We start from the raw sequence: 17,732 nt of genomic DNA on the forward strand, positions 1-17,732 counted from the left end.
AAATAAATAAATATTAGTCTTTTGCAAGCTATTGGTTTCATTTTACCGAAGGTACTTGCTTTAGTAGTGCTATTTAACTGCAGGGCTGAGATAGTTGTCAAGATTAAAACCCCAGCCTGGTTGTGATGTCTGCACTGTACCCTTCGTGAGAGGTGTTTTCCCCACTTCTTTTTATTATAACTATTTCACCCTTGTTGAGAATAAGTAGGACAATTACTATAGTCCTATCACTTGCCATACCAATGTCGCGTTGATTGAGGGACAGATAATTATTAAGTGATGACTGCTTTACCTATTATATTATCTTCTCCATCTCTCTGGCCATTAATAAGGTCTGCATTAAGTGATCTTATTAAATATATACACCCTCTCTTCTGAAGTAAGAATCACCTGCTCTCTTTAAAAATAGGAAGCAAAGGAGGACTAGAGAAGATAATTGGTTTGTGTGGCCAGAATCTGTTCTCTTTTCAACATTTCCAATGTCCTATGTAAACTGCCTGCATATGCAAAAAGACCATGTTTTAAAGTATTTTTAGACTTCTGTAATACTAAAATGTGCACATACATTACAATAATTCATATATCTTTAGAAATTTTGGCTACAAATGGCCACATTTATATTTCTAGATCTCTCATGTAAATTACACTTACTGTAGTTTCATAATAATCATTAACTTATCTGAGCATTATGTTCAAATAATCCACTTATTCAAGTAATTCTGTAGAATTTAATACACTTAAAACATTAACCCTTGGAAAGGGAAATTTCCCATGGAAAAGAAAATGATTGCCACACCATGCTAAGGAGGGGAGGGCGGGAGGAAGGGGGGATTTCTTCCATCAGGATGCAGGATGCACCCAAAACAGGAGCAGACTAGGGATGGATCAGAGAGAGGAGCTCAAAGCAGACCTGGAGCATTGTCGGAAAGGCTGTGACAGAGCTACCATTCCAGATCACCGGGGGACAGCAACACTCACTAAGGGGCTGGGTATCCACTTAAATGAAATAACTTTATGTCTAAAAATAAAATCTTCTTTTAAGGAATCTTAAAATTAAATTTTTATAATAAGCAATTGTGAAAAAATGAAGCATAAATTTTAAACAATGTAGTTGCCAGCTGTTCACTTGTTGAAGTTCATTCTAAACTAAAGACTGTGATAGGCTAACACCTCCAACTATAATGCTGCTGTGACAATGATAAAGACAGAAGGCGTATGCACCCTTGCAATGTATTCTAATGTGTATACATTACACGTAATATGTACGTACATTATAACTGTGTAGCAATCATTACCGATACCTAGATAACAGCTCAGTACTCTGGAGAGGTGAACTGACCGTGTTCCTTTCCACATTCCTGGCCAGAGATGACATAATCGGTGCTCAGAGTTTAATGCAGCTGGGAGCTTAAAAGCTTTCCATGACAGCCTGTGCTTATGTCACTTTTCATTTGCCTTGATTCTGAGGATAAAGCATTATCGTCAGAGAATTGATTCCCCAGATAAAGGAAACGTGCCAAGTGACCACGCTGTGTGCCTGTCTTTTCAAGTAAGCAAGGCTTTTCCCACCGCATGCATTTCCTTTCCTCTCACGTCCTGTCTAGGCACCGCCCCCATTCCCTGTGACCCCTCTCTCTCCTGCACTTTGAACGTGAGTCCTCCCCAGACACGACTCCACTAATTGCCAAAGTCTACCCTAAAATAATGGTAGAATATGTAATTTCAATGCACTTTGTCATATTCCGTCTGTCATGTGAGAAAACTTCCAGTGAGGTTTGTAGACAGAGTGGGATACTCCAGCTCCACGTTTTCCCCTGCTGAGGTTAGGATAGAAGTGAAACTCGAGCTCCTCAGTCACAGTGTGCTTTGCAGAAGTCTTTCTCTCAGCTGTGTTATACTGCAGGGAAGTGTAGTGCAAGAAAAGCTGCGATCACTGCTCTATTATGTAGGAAACAGCCAAATGACTGTGGTGAAGCAGAGCTAAATGGAGTGTGTACCGCAGTATTTACCGCACAACTTGTAAATCTGCCCATTACTGCACTGTAGACATGAGATTTAACACTTCTCGGTATCTTTCAAAAGGCAAACAGAAGAAAGTGCATTGCAGAAGAATTTTCAAAATATAAGACTGTAAATGGAGTAAATTTAAAAGGGAACAGAAATGTGTCTTTTGCTTTGGGTCCCCTGTAGCCAGGTGAATTCAGGCAAGAGAATGTGGCCTTTATTTAATATATCTTAATAGCTACACTAAAGAAAACATATGTACATTCCAATTAGCTGAATGTATTCATTTTTATTTATTTATTCATTTATGTTCTGGGGATTGAACCCAGGATCTTGCACTGAGTTATATCCCCCATCCCATTTTATTTTGTATTTCTGAGATGACAGGATCTCACTAAGTTGCTAAGTTGCCCAGCTGGGCTAGAACCTGTGATTGTCCTGCCTCAGCCTCTCAGACTGCTGGGACTATAGGTGTGCATTATCATGCCCAATTGAGTCAATTATTACTATTATTATTATTATTTTTGGAAGTGAGGATTGAACGTGGGTCCTTGCGCTTGCGCAGCAGGCGGCGAAACCACTGAGCTAAATCCCCAGCCCTGAGTCAATTATTTTTTAAAATGCGATGAGAAATAACATTTCATATTTGTATACATGTCCTACACACTAACATATATCTATAATTATGTCTGTTTGCATCTGTTTCTATACCTACATTCATCTTTCAGTTTGGAAACTGATTTCTAGCAATTACTAAGTTTCCTGGTATTTTTTACATTTTAAAAAATCTTTGCCAAAATTTCTACCATGGAACAACAAACAATTTTCATAAAATAAGTCTGAGTCAGAAAAGAGCTATTTATGTCTACTGCTCTGATAAAGCTGTATAGAAACCATAAACAGAAATTCTTAGTGTTTCAGTGTTGATTCTGTCTTAGTGATAGGGAAATTAAAGCTCAGAGTTGCTATGTGATAGCCTCAAAGCACAGAGCTGTTAGGTTATTACAACCCTTGTCTTTCTGCAAAATTCATACTTTCCTCTTGCGAGTCAGTTCTTTGGATATATATTGTACCCTCCACAGTTTCAGCCTGTACTCTCCTGTACCTCCTATTATTCTACTCAGTTTATCAATTTAATATTGTCTTGATTTTCATTATGTACACTACTTTCTAAAACTGGTCACCTCAATCTCAGTGACATATATGTGAAATGTTCTTAATTACCAGTTAGTAACATGCAGTTAGCAGACCTAAGGGTGTTTATAAATCAGAAGTAAAGTTTGTTAGCCCCCCTCCAGAGTTGTATTTGTATGTCTAGATGGAGTGGAACATGAACATGAATTCGGGGTGCTGGACACCTCAGGGTTGCTCTTGAGATCTTGGCTTCCACCCCCATCCTAGGAAAGGCTACACAGTGCCAACACGCAAGTATTTCCATATGCAGATCATTTCCCATCTAGGAAAATCACCCCCCAGCCTTTCACTTCTGTTTCTTCCTGAGAGGGCCATTCAGAAAGTTACATGAATACGGGCGGTACGGTCTTCATGGGTATAGTTCATTAAAATATCATGTGAGGTTCTCTAGTACTCTCAAAAATTATTTAAAATGCATTATTTTGACTTTTATGAGTTGAAAACAATAATGTCAATTAAAATAAAAACATGATTTTTAGAAAATATTTTTTAATCAAACACATTTTATATGTTAAGTATATAAATAAAATTTTATTAAACCTCTCTTTAAAATTTTACTAGAATTTACATGCAGGAAAGTTGTATGCCTCACTGATAAACTGTGGTTAGATATTTTGAATGTCACTTGAAAATATATAGAACAATATATGACAAACATTAAAAATCTGAATAAAATTGAAATTAAAATATTTCACAAACATTATAAAGAACAAAACTGAAGCTCTCATTTATTTCCTAAAATTAATCTTTAAAAGAAGAAAAAAATTGCAAGATTGTAGAAATATGAGGTGTCATTAACAAATACAGTGAATGCTTAAATCTTTTAAAAATTATTGCAGCAAAAGTACACTGGGATTAATCTCTCTCAAAACACTCTCCCTTACTTCAAATCCACTTATTATTTTTGTCACTTCCTAGAGCAGTTCCAGAAGTCCTCTTTCCTGGGTGTCTTTTTCAGTTCTGCCTCAGCGTTCTCAGCTTATTCATAATTTTTCATTTCATGGGGCAGAACCAGAAGGTTCACAGTATCAAGTCCACAGGACAGGCGGCTGAGGACTTGCTGTAAGGTATTTATGGCCCTGCTTTGCTGTTGGATGGCACCCGGAGGCAGGCAGCATAGTTCTCATCGCACCACACGCAGGAAAGAGACATCCAGAACTGCCTCAGGACGTGGCCAGAATGACGTGGAAAGTGTGTTCCAAGAAAAGGGGAAGAATTTGGGGGAGATCAATGGCAGTGGCTGTTTTAGTGCAGTAAGTTTTGAAAACTGAAACACTGCATATTTTGATCACACTTCATTCAAAAGAGGAAGAAAAAATTATCTCGGACCTTATTTAGGTCATTAAATCAGATTTCTTTTTTGTTGTTTTTTTTTTTACCCTAAAATGCCTTTTACATATTTACCTATACTGATCCTTCTTCTAACCAGACAAAATATAGGTAAAGCCATATTGATAGTTGGGACTTGGGTAAAGATCTTCTGCTTCGTTAGATCATTCATATCTCTATGCACTTGTTGGTTTAAGAAGGAATCTTACTTTCGGGGCAACAACGGTTTAATCACATTCAAAATCCGAGTGCAGAGAAATGGGCCTGGCAAACTAGGTGGTCCTAAAATGTCAGACTCTTTTAAAACACATTAATCCAGGCATAACTGGATTAAACTGAAGAGCAACTGATCAAACTGAAGAGCAGAGGGCAGGGAAAGACGCAACCCCCGAGCCAGTCCCTGACTGAGAGCCAGGGGCCCAGTGAAGGGCGGGGAAGAGCAAGTGCTGTGCTTGCCTTGGGGGATGCACTGCTGACCCCGCCGCAGAATGGAGGTGCAGCCCCGGAGCTATAACCCAGAGCGACCCGCGTTGGCCCGCCCAGGCCCCACATCAAGTTCCGGCGCATTAGGCATAGCAGGAGAGTGTAACCAGCTGCAGCACGTTTCACACCTCAGAGCAGCCCAGAGTGGAATCCGAGTGCAGCATCAAAACAAGTGACGGAAGCTGGAGTGAGAGATGTTTTGTGCTGCAGACTTACAAGGCATGCGAGAATCCAAACATCCGCTCATACTTCCCAGGTAGGTGCAAGTATTATCTGTAAACGTTTACAAAAATTTAAAGAAACTGCACATTTTTCTTATAACTTCAGGAGAAAACCAAACTGCCCAGGATTTGTACCATTCAACCGAGGACAGTCACAGCTTGGGTCTGCCTTCTGCAGCTGGGAGCTCGGTGCCTGCACAGGGAGGGGCCACACTGCCGCTTCCGGCACTGCAGTCAGCATGGAGCAAAGACGTGACCTTACTCAGTCTACAGCAAGAGATGCGGGGTATTTGAGGGCCTTGAATCGCCCAAATATTATTGGAAAAAGGACTTCAAAGGATTAAAATTCTTCCACAAGCAAATGGAAAGCAGGACCTGAAACATTACGTACACTTGGAAAGGAAAGGAAATTATTCCAAAGTGGTAGTGAACATTTCACAAACTTTTAAAAACTTTAAATTCACTTTCAGTTTTGCAAGAGTCCCGTCCTTCCCACACGTGAAAATTGCCTGTTTTAATGTGCTGTGCATTTCGCGGTTTTCTGGTGCTTGGCTCTTTGAAAAGCTATGAGATTATAGTAATCTAAAGAGCTATAACGTTGAAATTAGGTGTGAGTTGTGTTTAATACGTACAGGTTTTCCTGCCCGAATCTTCCACAAACAGAGAAGAGATGTCTTCGTCCACGCCGGCCTCGTTCCTTGCGATGCAGGTGTAGGCTCCTGTGTCCTCGTAGCGCACATTGCTTATGTGAACCTCGCTGCCGTTGGCTGCAGAAAGCAGGCAGAGGCAACTGTGACAATTCAGCCTTGGTACAGTGCTTTCCGATCACACAGCTAAGCGGCTCTCAGCTTGTCCTAAGCAGACTGCTCCCCCTCCTCCTGTCCTCTGGAGGCGGCAGGCCCAGGCACTCAGGTGTCCTGCCCACTGGGCCTCCTGTCGTCCCCGCGAGCCAGGCAGCGGGACACAGGGCGCACTGCAGCGTGCTCTCTGCCTTTCTGCCTCCCACCTCACCAGGCGGCCTCACCTGGGGACAACTGGGAGCGGCGCGTTCACCTGTGTTCAGAATCCACTCTTTCCTAAGTTTTGACAGAAATCTGAAGAGCAAGTGGCGCTCACTTGTGCCGCGACATTGCCACAGACAGTGGCGCGACTTCCCCCACGCAGCTGCACCGCCCCTGTCCACCCAGGGTCTGGCTGAGCGCGCACCACGATCTGAGTGTGAGCGCAGGAGGGCTGGGAGGTTGGGACCCATAGTGGGTGAGTTTCAGTCTTGCCAGGAACTGGACTGAGCTAACCTAACCCAACCGCTTAGCTCAGCTAGGGACAGTGGGGACGCGGACAGCCCGCAGCAGCGTCCAGGGCCGCGGGGAGCGTAGTCGCAGCCTCACCCTGGTGAGACACAGGTCGCCTGAAAGCCCTGCGCCTGCTGCGGCCGCTCCGCTCGCTCAACCTCCCTTGCCCTCCTGTGCGTCCCGTGCTTCCTCCCAGGCCCTCAGGGCAGCACGAGCCCCGAGCCCCACGGCTGAGGAGGGCGCCAGAGGCAGGGCCGGGCCTGCCAGCGGCAGGAGAGGCAGGGAGGTTTGCGAGGACTGAGCTTCGGAATCACCCAAACTGCTCTCAGCGGACGAACGCCACTAAATGCCCGCTCAGTCCCAGTCTTGGTTTTTGCTTGGCTACAAAACACCAGAGACCAGGGTTTAGCTTTGGTGGGCTGCACCGTGGCCTCGGCGTTGACTCACCTCTGCCATGTCAGGGTTAAAGCAGCCACACAGGAAATATTTAAATGAATATTGCTGTGTGCTAAGCACAAGAATAACCACGAAAACAAACAAATGAAAAGACCTAGGACACGCAGCCTTTTATGTAAAAATATTTGTCTACTGTCTAGACATGATCTGTGAGCATGAATGTGCAGACCCCGGCTTTAAAATGCAGAATGAAGTTTATCAACCTCTAGTTTTGCACGGAATATGGTTTCCACCAAAGGTCGCACCATTTCTTTCAAAATCCACACACTTAACCTAAACTCCCTACAATTTTACTGATACTTCCAATCGATGTGTCCCCTTCAAACGCCGTCTGCTGATGCCTTTACGCTCTGCGCGCCTGCCTGGCCGTCGTCTCCCTCCTTCCCACGGTCTGCTGTCCCAAAGTGAGTCCCACCCTCTCCCGAGCTCCGGGCCCCTCTCGGGCATCACCTGACATGCTGCCCGGCTCCTCCTGCCAGCAGGGCCACACTGCATCCACACCTGCTTTCCCAGGGCCTGCTCTTGCGTAAGTCACAAGGGCATGGTACAGGCAAGTTTGCAAAATGTCACTTCTGCTTTTGTAGTCACAAGACAGTCAGTGCCACTTGGCATTCCTTCTACCTGGCCTGGACCATCAGACATTATTTCCTCATGCCCTGATCCACTGTTCCTTCTGGTCTTTGCTCTGTGTGCTGTTTCCCCTTGGAGCATCGAGGACCTCACTCTGAGCAGGGGGCTTTCCTTGGGAAAGCATGGGATAAAATAAATGATCAGAAAATAATCTCAGTGCTTCATGTTTCCAGCGTCACTGTTCTTTATTCTCAAGAAAGTTCCTTTTTTGTTTCAGGGCAAATCTCTCCTCCTTTTCACCATTTTCTAGGACACTTTCTGCATCCTTTCACCTCTGCTTTCTTTCTACTGATACTTCCTTCTGACAGATAAATTATCCTCAAAGAGCCTCCTTTTCAGTCCTAACCCTTCACACCAGCAGCTACTGACTGTTGCTTTTCAACCATTTCCTTCAAGTCCTCTTTGATAGGTCTCCCATTACCTCAGCAGCTATTATGTATAGTAGCTGCCCTCTTCCTATGGTGCCTTGCCCCTCCCCTGTGTGACATTATGCCAAGATGGTTGCTCCCACCAAAGAACAAACCCTTCTTCCCAGCATGCCCCTGTTCCTGCCTAGAGAGTAATCTAATACTCGCTCACCTCCTACCACCTAGTGACCTCATGGGCTCCTCCATTCCCTAGTCACTACCTCACTCAACCCCACCTCAGCCCCTACAAACCCCACCCCAGTCTCTATAAAAGACTCTCCCTGCCCCGGCCATATTGCTTTTTTCTCTCCTTTGTTCAGAGACAGCCCGGCAGATCTATTCCCCTAATAAAGGCTTGTTGTGGCCTGATCTGGTGTTGGTCTTTGGCCCTTTTACCTGACATTTCTGGTGCCGTGACTCGGATGGTAGATGGTCCATTAAGGGACGATCCCCCGCAGGACGGGGTTGATTGACCTTTTGGCCATCTCCAACGGACCTATCTGCCGTTGCCAGGACCCTCCGGGGCTTTCTACCTTTGCCATTGCTGACGCTACACATCCACACCAGTCACCAATGTCTGGGTGAGTAGGGAGTTCAGCCTCCCTCTCGTCGGGTTCTCTGTCTCGTTCTCTCTCCCTCCGGGGACTTCTCAGAAATCCAAGTGTTTGGTCAGAGAAACCCCCACGGCCTCTGGGCCCAGGACCGTGCCCCCGGGAGAAGTCCCATCGGCCCGCCTCCTCTCGTTCTCTCCCTCTGGGAGACTCACTCGGAGATTGTCAAAGGAGACAAGGACGCTTCTCCCCTTTGTCTTTCTCCCCAGGGGCTGCCTCCTCCTCACCCGCTCTAATCAGGGGGCCCAACAATCCAAACCCCGCCCCTCAACGCCTCTGGGCTGCCTTCTGGCACAACTCAAACCCCTCAGATTGTTGGGACCAGACTTTAAGCCAAAAATACTTGTTTTCTATCGTAATCAGGTTTGGCCCCAGTATAAATTAGATAATGGGTTTCCATGCCCCAAAATGGCCCTTTCAATTTTAACATACTGTGTGATTTACACAACTTCTGTCAATGCAATGGCAAATGGTCAGAAATCCCCTACATACAAGCCTTTTCTACCTACGCTCTTAGCCCTCCCTCTGCCAAACCTGTTCTCCTTCTCAAGTACTCCTAGCCTGAGCCAATCACTCACCGCTCATACCTCCCCTACTTTATAACTCTGTTGATAGGAAAAAGTTTTAAAGTTTAATAGGTTAGCTATTAAAGTAGTTGTGGAAGCAAACTAGGTAGTATATCCCTTTAAAAACTTGCCTTAGCCCATTGCTTCTGCTGTTTAAAGTAAAGGTTATATAGCTTCTTTGATTTGTAGCTCCACTATAGATAACATCCTAACTAAAGAACAAAGTGGGAATCCTTGAACAAACTTGTGAGACATGTGCCTTACCTGTCATGTGTTTAGGGCTGTCATCAGTGGCAGAAACCACCTGTGTCTAACCATTGAACAGGAATTGGAACTTTATTTACTTAACAAAGACCACTAAGGATGAGATAATGATGGACAAAAGTATAAAATATTTATAGTGAGTCGGAGACCAAATATTTAAAAAGCTATAAGTAAAAGACATATTTTTGATATAAAAGGATTTTATATGTTTGTCTTATTAGCAGGACAAGACCAAAAGGCCTAAGTACATCAAGAAGGTGTGTGGAAGTGATTTATAAAGGAAATATATATGTTTACTTGTTGGTTTCAAGTTTGTTATAAAAGGTTTACGGGGATAGAGGTTTCATTCCTTCTGATTTTAATTCTACAAGAAATCTCTGTTAATTGACTTACAAAAAGTTTTAAATAGTCTTATTTATAATTATAAACCTAAAATTATAAAGAGATTATTATTCCATTGGGCTAAACATATTTAAGTGCACTCTAGTTTTGGAAATTGTCTTATATCTTTGCTTTTTGTCCAATTGTACAGCTGTTTTGTTTATAGATAAAGGTTATTAAGTTCAAGGCATGCTCCCCTTGGTGAACAAAGGAGTGGCTACATGGAAATATTTTCCAGTCTTTGTTCACTAGGGTGACCTCAACAGTTTTCATCTTACAACAGGCTGACCCTATAGTTTTCATAGCCTTATAAAAGACTTACAGCAAAAAATATTACTTAAATATATTATTATACTCTGTTTACATCAGTTGTCATCAAAGGGATAAATTCTAAATATGTTTTTATGGTATGCTTACACTGGTCATTTTCAAAGGACTAAATATCCTGTAAAAACAATAATAACAAGGTTTTAATTTTTCTGGTGTACTAAATGTACTAAATGTATTTAGACTTTCTGGGTGTACAGGTTTTCTAATATTTGTTTGTGATAATAACCTCTTTCTGCTTCAGGTATTTGCCTTTTTCACACACTCCAGCTATTTATGACAACAGATACATATATGGGCTGAGGTATTTTCTTTAGATGGTATCCTATCAAAAGATAATAATTTTGTTTATTTATTTATTTTTTAAAATATTGTAATTTAGGTAAAAACTTTTGGTGTTTTTTTTTAAAATGAGTGTTTAACAATGGCTATTTTATATCAAGATGGACATTTAAATGTGTTACAAAGGTAAAGTCATCATAATTGTCATGTTAAAATATTATTTGTGGCTCTTTTTCTGTTAATATTCTACAGGAATTCAACTACTAAAACAACCATGACTGATAACAGTAACAGTTCTCTATATTTTAAATTCCAAAATGCTTGTTATTCAGGTTAAATTATAATAGTTAAGTTCATTACTCTTGTTACAGTGCTAATGCTATTGACCTTCTCTTCTGGGTGTTCAACAACTAAAGTTTGGAGACCAAAACTATAAAGGTAACTGGGCTATGAGGACAGCCAATACTTTGGCCCCGGCCCCTCAAGGTCAACAAAGTTCCAGGACATGAGGGAACCTTCTCTACAGGGTCCTACATCTTTGGTAAGTCACTCAACCTCCTAAACAGGGAGATTGCTGGGCACCAGAGGACAACGTACTGTGTGCCAAAGGAAGGTCACCAAGAAAAATATCTCCAGTGCTTTCACTGAAAGCAACTTGTTCAAGTAAGGCCATGATCCATCCAGATGGCTGACACGGACAGAGGAGCAGAGAGGCACTATGCATGGTTCCAAAGTAATGGCCTGGGGAGACATAACTGACCTTAACAGATAACAAGAGGTTCATATTGATTGACACAGGTCTCACTTTAACTTGGTCTTAAACACCCAGCAGAAAAAATAACCAAAAGAGGTATAAAACAATGACATAATAATAAAGCTAGACTTCAGAAAAATTAAGACATAGCCCACCCATTAAAATCTTTTGGTTCACTCATGACACAGCCATTTCAAAAAGACAAAACTTTGGGTACTAAATAGAAGGGAAAATCATTAATTAGCTACAAGCGTGTATAGATTCTTTTCAGAAAAATTAAAATAAGTTCTTTACAGGTATCCAATCCTAGAAACCACTGGTCTCCAGATCTCTCCTTTTAGATAAGTGTTTTTCTGATTCTGTGGTAACTAATTAACTATCGTGTAGTGATCAAAAACAAAAAAACAAAAAACCATAAAGTAAGAGTATTGGGAAAAAATCACCTGCTTGTCAGCCACAGTCAGGATAAGTTCTATACCAAGCAGCTACAAGATTTATTCCTTTTAAAATAATGTACATCCTTGTTCTCTGTTTATGATGCCTCTTCTCATTGTGCTCATATTTCCTGGATACCTACCCGTGTCTAAAAAGATCAAGCCTTTTATGTTACACTTGATCACCTTAAGTTGGCCAGGGTCCTTGTGGAGGTTATCAGTTCTCTTTATTTTTAAATATATCTAGGAGGCCTCCAAAAGCTGAGAGATACAGGAATAAAGCTGTCCTTTACACAACTATTCCATGGCTTTGCTGGAACTGTCAACCTAAAATGTGTGTTTTCATGGCCTTGAATTTAAAGGATAAGTCAGGTTCATAATAACACTACACTCATCGGTATGTTGGCCTCCAAAAGACATTTGCTCAGTTACATACACCTTTTATATTCAAAAAAAAAAAAAGGATTATAAAGATTATATAAATTGTGTTTATCACTTTTCCACTCATTCTCTAAGAGCAAGGACATGACACAGGGGCCCTTAGATCAGGAGCTATGATCTCTTCCATAACAGTCTCTTACTTCTATAACAAATGAGCCCCTAAACATCCAGCTGTCTCTGTAAAACCTATGTAAATAATGAATAAAAATATTACATGTCAAATGAAAAAAATTAAAACTCAATGGGCCAGATAGATATGCCCCCCAAGGTACTAATCAATGGTGGGGTACATTTGGTTCCTAGAGCTCATGGCTGCCCTGGCTATTCCTACTCTTGGGACCCCTCAGTATTATCTGTTTAATTCTCTGATTTGGACCATGCCTGGTCTGCTGTATTCAAAATTTCTTGCAGGAATGATTGAGGGCATTCAGCACCAATCAGTCATGGAGTTCATCATGGCAGGGTACCAGCCAGTAGGACAAAAGGAAGAGGCCCCCACTTGCCACGGGCCTCATCAGATCCAGGTCTAGCCCCAATCTGCGCCCCTTGTCAGCAGGAAGCAGCTCCAGAAGAAGAGACCTTCACCCAACTATCATACAACAAAAGCCTGGAATGATAGGTCTCCCACCACCTCAGCAGCTATTATGTATAGTAGCTGCCCTCTTCCTATCATGCCTTGCCCCCTCCCCTGTGTGACATCATGCCAAGATGGCTGCTCCCACCAAAGAACAAACCCTTCTTCCCAGCATGCCCCTGTTCCCACCTAGACAGTAACCTAATACTCGCTCACCTCCTACCACCTAGTGACCTCATGGGCTCCTCCATTCCCTAGTCACTACCTCACTCAACCCCACCTCAGCCGCTACAAACCCCACCCCAGTCTCTATAAAAGACTCTCCCTGCCCCAGCCATATTGCTTTTGTCTCTCCTTTGTTCAGAGACAGCCCGGCAGATCTGTTCCCTAACAAAGGCTTGTTGTGGCCTGGCCTGGTCTTGGTCTTCGGCCTTTTACCTGACACTTATCACCTCCTTTTCATTTCTAATACCACTAAAGACTCATCGCGCTGAAACTCTTTAAAAATTCCATTGGGAAATGTTAGCATTCTTTTCTGTCTTTTGCTACATGTCAGTCGTTGACAAACTCGTCCCTCCTTTTAACCTGTGTCTTCTCTCCATGGAGTCATCTCTTAGTGTCTTGTGCGTTTGCTGATTTCTAGTTTCCTTGCACTATTTATCTTCATTTACTTATTAAGAAAACAATTTGTACTGTTTGGGGATTTTATTTCCCTTCATTCACATATTATGCCATATATGGCCATATTTTTCCATTAGAGCCTAGAATTGGATCTCACACACAAATATCTGAGTCATGAATGAATAGCCACTAAACCATAAAATGTAAAGGTCAAGAATATTTCAGGCTCAACACTATCGACAGACAAAAATAATAAGTAGGTACAATTTTGAAGAAGTTTTATGGCTAAATGTTTTCACTATTTATGTAGAATAATATAGGAATCTATGCTGAGAAAAAAAATGAAAATATACAAATTACTATGAATTTTAATAGAAGGAATGTAAAGACATAGAATAAGAAATATAATGCCCATGTAACAAATAGCTTAATAAAATGACATGTGTGCTCTAGCAATGGAAATCAGATCTATAAATTTCTTTAATGATAGCATAATCAGCTTATAATATGTAACTGCTTTTGCACTATCTTAATTATTTAGCCTTACAAAAATTATATATTTTTATATATATATATATATATATATATATATATATATATATATTTCTTTTTTTTTTTTGGTAGCAGTGATCAAACTCAGGACCTTGTGCTTTCAAGGCAGGCAGTGGCACCACTGAGCTAAATCCCCAGCCCACAAAAATTATATTTTCATTATTTCTTTTCTAATTATTTGTAATTGCTGTAATGTTTATAATGGATTAACCACATATCCATATCAGAATATTTAAATTAATATCTTTAAAAGAAAGTAAATGTTACACATTTAGTAATTTATTAATCTCATTTGCAAAATATGCTGAAAATATTCATTTAAATTTCTACATTATTAAAGCCCTCTAAAATACTTGTTTTACTTAAACATTTAAAAACTAACTTCAAAAGTGTCTTTCTATCCAATTACTCTGTTCAGCACATCTACTGTAATTCACAAGTGCTTTAAACATATATAATTTAACATTTTTCTTACAACCAAAATAATAACATAATGAATCATTATGACAGGACTATTATTTAGAGTATTAAAGTATTAACAGACTCTATTTCAAATATGTCTTAGATATAACCTGTTTTATATGGATGACATTCTGTTGCCACTAACACTCATTTTTCCCTTCATCCCAAATAATGTAAAATGTGTTATAAATAATTTTAGCATAAAAGTTATTCATGATCCTTTAAGAGAAAAGAATGCAGGAGAAAGCCACCTTGCAGGGTGAGCTGCTTGGACAGCTTCGGTGTGATGTCCATCCCGTTCTTCAGCCAGCCGAGCTCCGGGTCTGGGATACCCTCGGCGTGGCACCTAAGGCTGGCGGTCACTCCGGGCTCCCTCGCCTGGCTCTCGGGATACACACGGATAACAGGAGGCACTGTGAGGAGAGCAGAGGGAGGGGATTAGGAGCCACACTGACCGCTCGATCTCCCAGGACAAATAAGCAGCAAGTGCAGTGGGGAAATCAGGAGCTGCACGCTCTAACCATATCATGCAGTTTTAAAGATCTTAGTTTCCAGGAATCACTATGAACTAAAGTGTCCCAGTGGCACTTGAAGAAAAGTAACTCTGGAACTGTGCTAGGAAAAGTGCAATATATGTCTGGATGGAACATTTTATTTCAAAAATTAAATAAAGCTTCATAATGACAGAGATATAAAAATAGTCACAGAAACAGATCAAAAGGGATTCTTATATTAAATATGGAACAACTTGAGCATCAGAATAATTAACAATAATAAAGAAGTATAGGTAACTACAAGCCTATTAATCCAATCAAATAAGAAAATAAATAAATAAATCCAGAGAGAAAGGAAAGCCTTTCCAAACCATAACATGATTAGAAATTAAGACAATGATTCCATGTACAGTAGGCATCCAAAACTTAAAATATTTGGGAATAAATTTTATTCAAAAAATGCAAGACTTTTATACTAAACACTGCAGAATATTTTGAAAGGATTTTTCAAAAAACAAACTTGTGTTCACGAATAGAAATATTAACTGATGAGACAGAATTATTGGTGAGAAGGTAGTACTTCTAACTGACAGAGATATGATGTCCTTGTTACAAGAACTCTAAATCCATTTCCTTCCTAAATGGAAGAGCTCATCCTCAGAACCATACAGAATCACAAGCAGCCCCATATAGCCAAAATAACTAGGAAAAAGGAGAAAAAAACTATAGGACTCATACCTCTTGATTTGAAAACTTATAATAAATCCACAATATAAAATAATGTGATACAAATACAAGGATAAATATATAGAATATAGAGCTGAGCATACAGAAATATATATTTATGGTCAAATGATTTTTCATGAGAATGCCCAGAAATAGATATTTTGTTAAGAAAATCTTAGAAAACTGCAAACCAGAACAGGAAAATAAACTCAAATATGTACCTTACATCATATCTAAAGTTTAATTCAAAACCAAATGAAGACCTATACATAGGAGCTAAACACTGTATCTTTTAAAAAATAGGAGCAAATCCCTTTGACATTTGTTTGACAATGATTTCTTAATATGACCCCAAAAGCACAAGTAACAACACCATGATAAATTTGTCTTCATCCAAATTAAAAATTTTGGTGCCTAAAACAATACTCAATAAAAAGTAAATCATCTTACAAAATAAAAAGATATTTACAAATTATATTGGATAGGAGACTAGTATCCAGAATGTATAAAGAAATTGTTACAATTTAACAACAGAAAAAGTGCTCTGTTATATTACAGGCAAAAGACTTGAATAAACATTTCTTCTAAGAAATGCAAATAGATAATAAGCACATGAAAAGGTGTCAAAAAGATGATAATGCAAATAAAACCACAACATGATGCCACTTCATGCCTACTAACATGGATATAAAAAACAGAAACAGAAAATAACGTGTCAATAAGAGAACATGAAGAAATTGGAAGTCTTTCACATTCTGGTGGGAATGTAAAACCATGTAATCACTCTGCCACTGTGAAGAAGATATTGGTGGGTTCTCAAAATATTAAATGTAGAAATACAGTAAAACCTTGGGTTTTTCCACAGGTTAACTTGTTTACTTTTCTTTGTATTTTGCATTTTATTCATTATTTCATATTATATTACAGTAATTTGTTCTGTGAGTTTTCTGCAAGAGGACCAACAAATCAAACATATTTTAACTTGATAAGCGAGTGATGTCTTGCTAAACCAGTAGTACATGATGCCGAACATCACGTGATCACAACTGAGCCAATGGTTCCCCCTCCCTGGTCGCGTGTGCTTGCTCTCTCTCTCCCTCTCTTGGATTGTGGCTGTGGGACTATGAGCAATCATCTCACAAAAGCAAGAGGTTATGGAGATCTCTTCTGCAGAGAAAGAGAAGAAAAATCTCTCCTTCAAATGAGACTAGGGAGATGCGATGTGCAAAATTCTGAAGAACAGCACCACCCAAATAAGGCTGTAGCAGTGCAAGCAATGAATCTGTTTAACAGCAATGCAATGTCACATTTCCAAGAAATCCTCTAAAGGGGCCAAAAGCAAGTGTCACTGGATAGGTTCCTTGTTAAAGTTGCACGAAAAGAAAAAGATTCCATTGAGCCAATGGAGAGCAGATTTCGTAGTGATAGTGAAAGTCGCTCTACAAAATAACCCTCCTCTCTCTTGTCTCTCTCAGACCAGTGATGAAGTTTTTCAAAGTTAAGCAAAGGCTAATTTGTCTATTTTTCATCATATTTTATATTTTATTGTTTTGTATTATATTACAGTATTGTTGTCATTTTATATGAATATTCTGGGTAGTGTAATGAATTGTCTGAGTTTCCATTATTTCTTATGGAGAAATTCACTTTTATGTACAAGTGCTTTAGATTACAAGTATGTTTCTTTTTCTCTTTTTTTTGGTACTGGGAATCGAACTTGGGTTCTTGTGCTTTTGAGACAGGTGGCATAACCACTGAGTTAAATCCCTGGCCCACAAGTATGTTTCTTGAATGAATTATGCTGGCAAACCAAGGTTCTACTGTGCCATGTTAAGGAATTCCATGTCACTGAGGTCATTGAGACAGGGTAAAAAAGAAGTGTCTATGAATATGCATGATGCTAAACAGTGGAAAGAACATAAACGATCATCCACTGCTGATGGATAATAAAATGTGGTTTTGTTACACAACATAATATTTCTAGCAAAAAAAACAGAAAGAACTTATACAAGCTGCAGAAGGAACATGGAAGACACAATGCTGAGTGAAAGAGGTGTGACACAAAAGACCCGAAACTGAAGAGTCCATTTCCATACAGTGTCCGGGATGGGATGGGTAAATTTGTCAGGCAGAAGGATTAGTGGACTGGGGGGGAAGAGAGCAAAGGAGAAATGTATTTAATGCACTTGAAGGTTTTTGGTAGTGATAAGAATATTTGAGATTAGCA

At 40.2% G+C, this 17,732-nt stretch overlaps 1 protein-coding gene across 7 annotated transcripts in view; it reads right to left on the bottom strand.

The window, feature by feature from the left end:
- Positions 1-17,732, bottom strand: part of Fstl5 (follistatin like 5) — a 742,188-nt gene that overhangs the window by 124,459 nt on the left and 599,997 nt on the right. For all 7 annotated transcript variants that reach the window (XM_087200319.1, XM_087200322.1, XM_087200323.1 and 4 more), the window contains 2 exons: positions 14,537-14,698; positions 5,864-5,998 (listed from right to left, as the gene is read on the bottom strand). In XM_087200319.1, coding sequence (XP_087056445.1) covers positions 5,864-5,998; positions 14,537-14,698 — 297 coding nt within the window. The remainder of the gene's footprint in view (positions 1-5,863; positions 5,999-14,536; positions 14,699-17,732) is intronic.

This window comes from Heterocephalus glaber, unplaced genomic scaffold (assembly GCF_053883595.1).
Source record: "Heterocephalus glaber isolate CG9 unplaced genomic scaffold, H.glaber_assembly_v1.0 deba00001737, whole genome shotgun sequence".
Taxonomy (NCBI): domain Eukaryota; kingdom Metazoa; phylum Chordata; class Mammalia; order Rodentia; family Bathyergidae; genus Heterocephalus; species Heterocephalus glaber.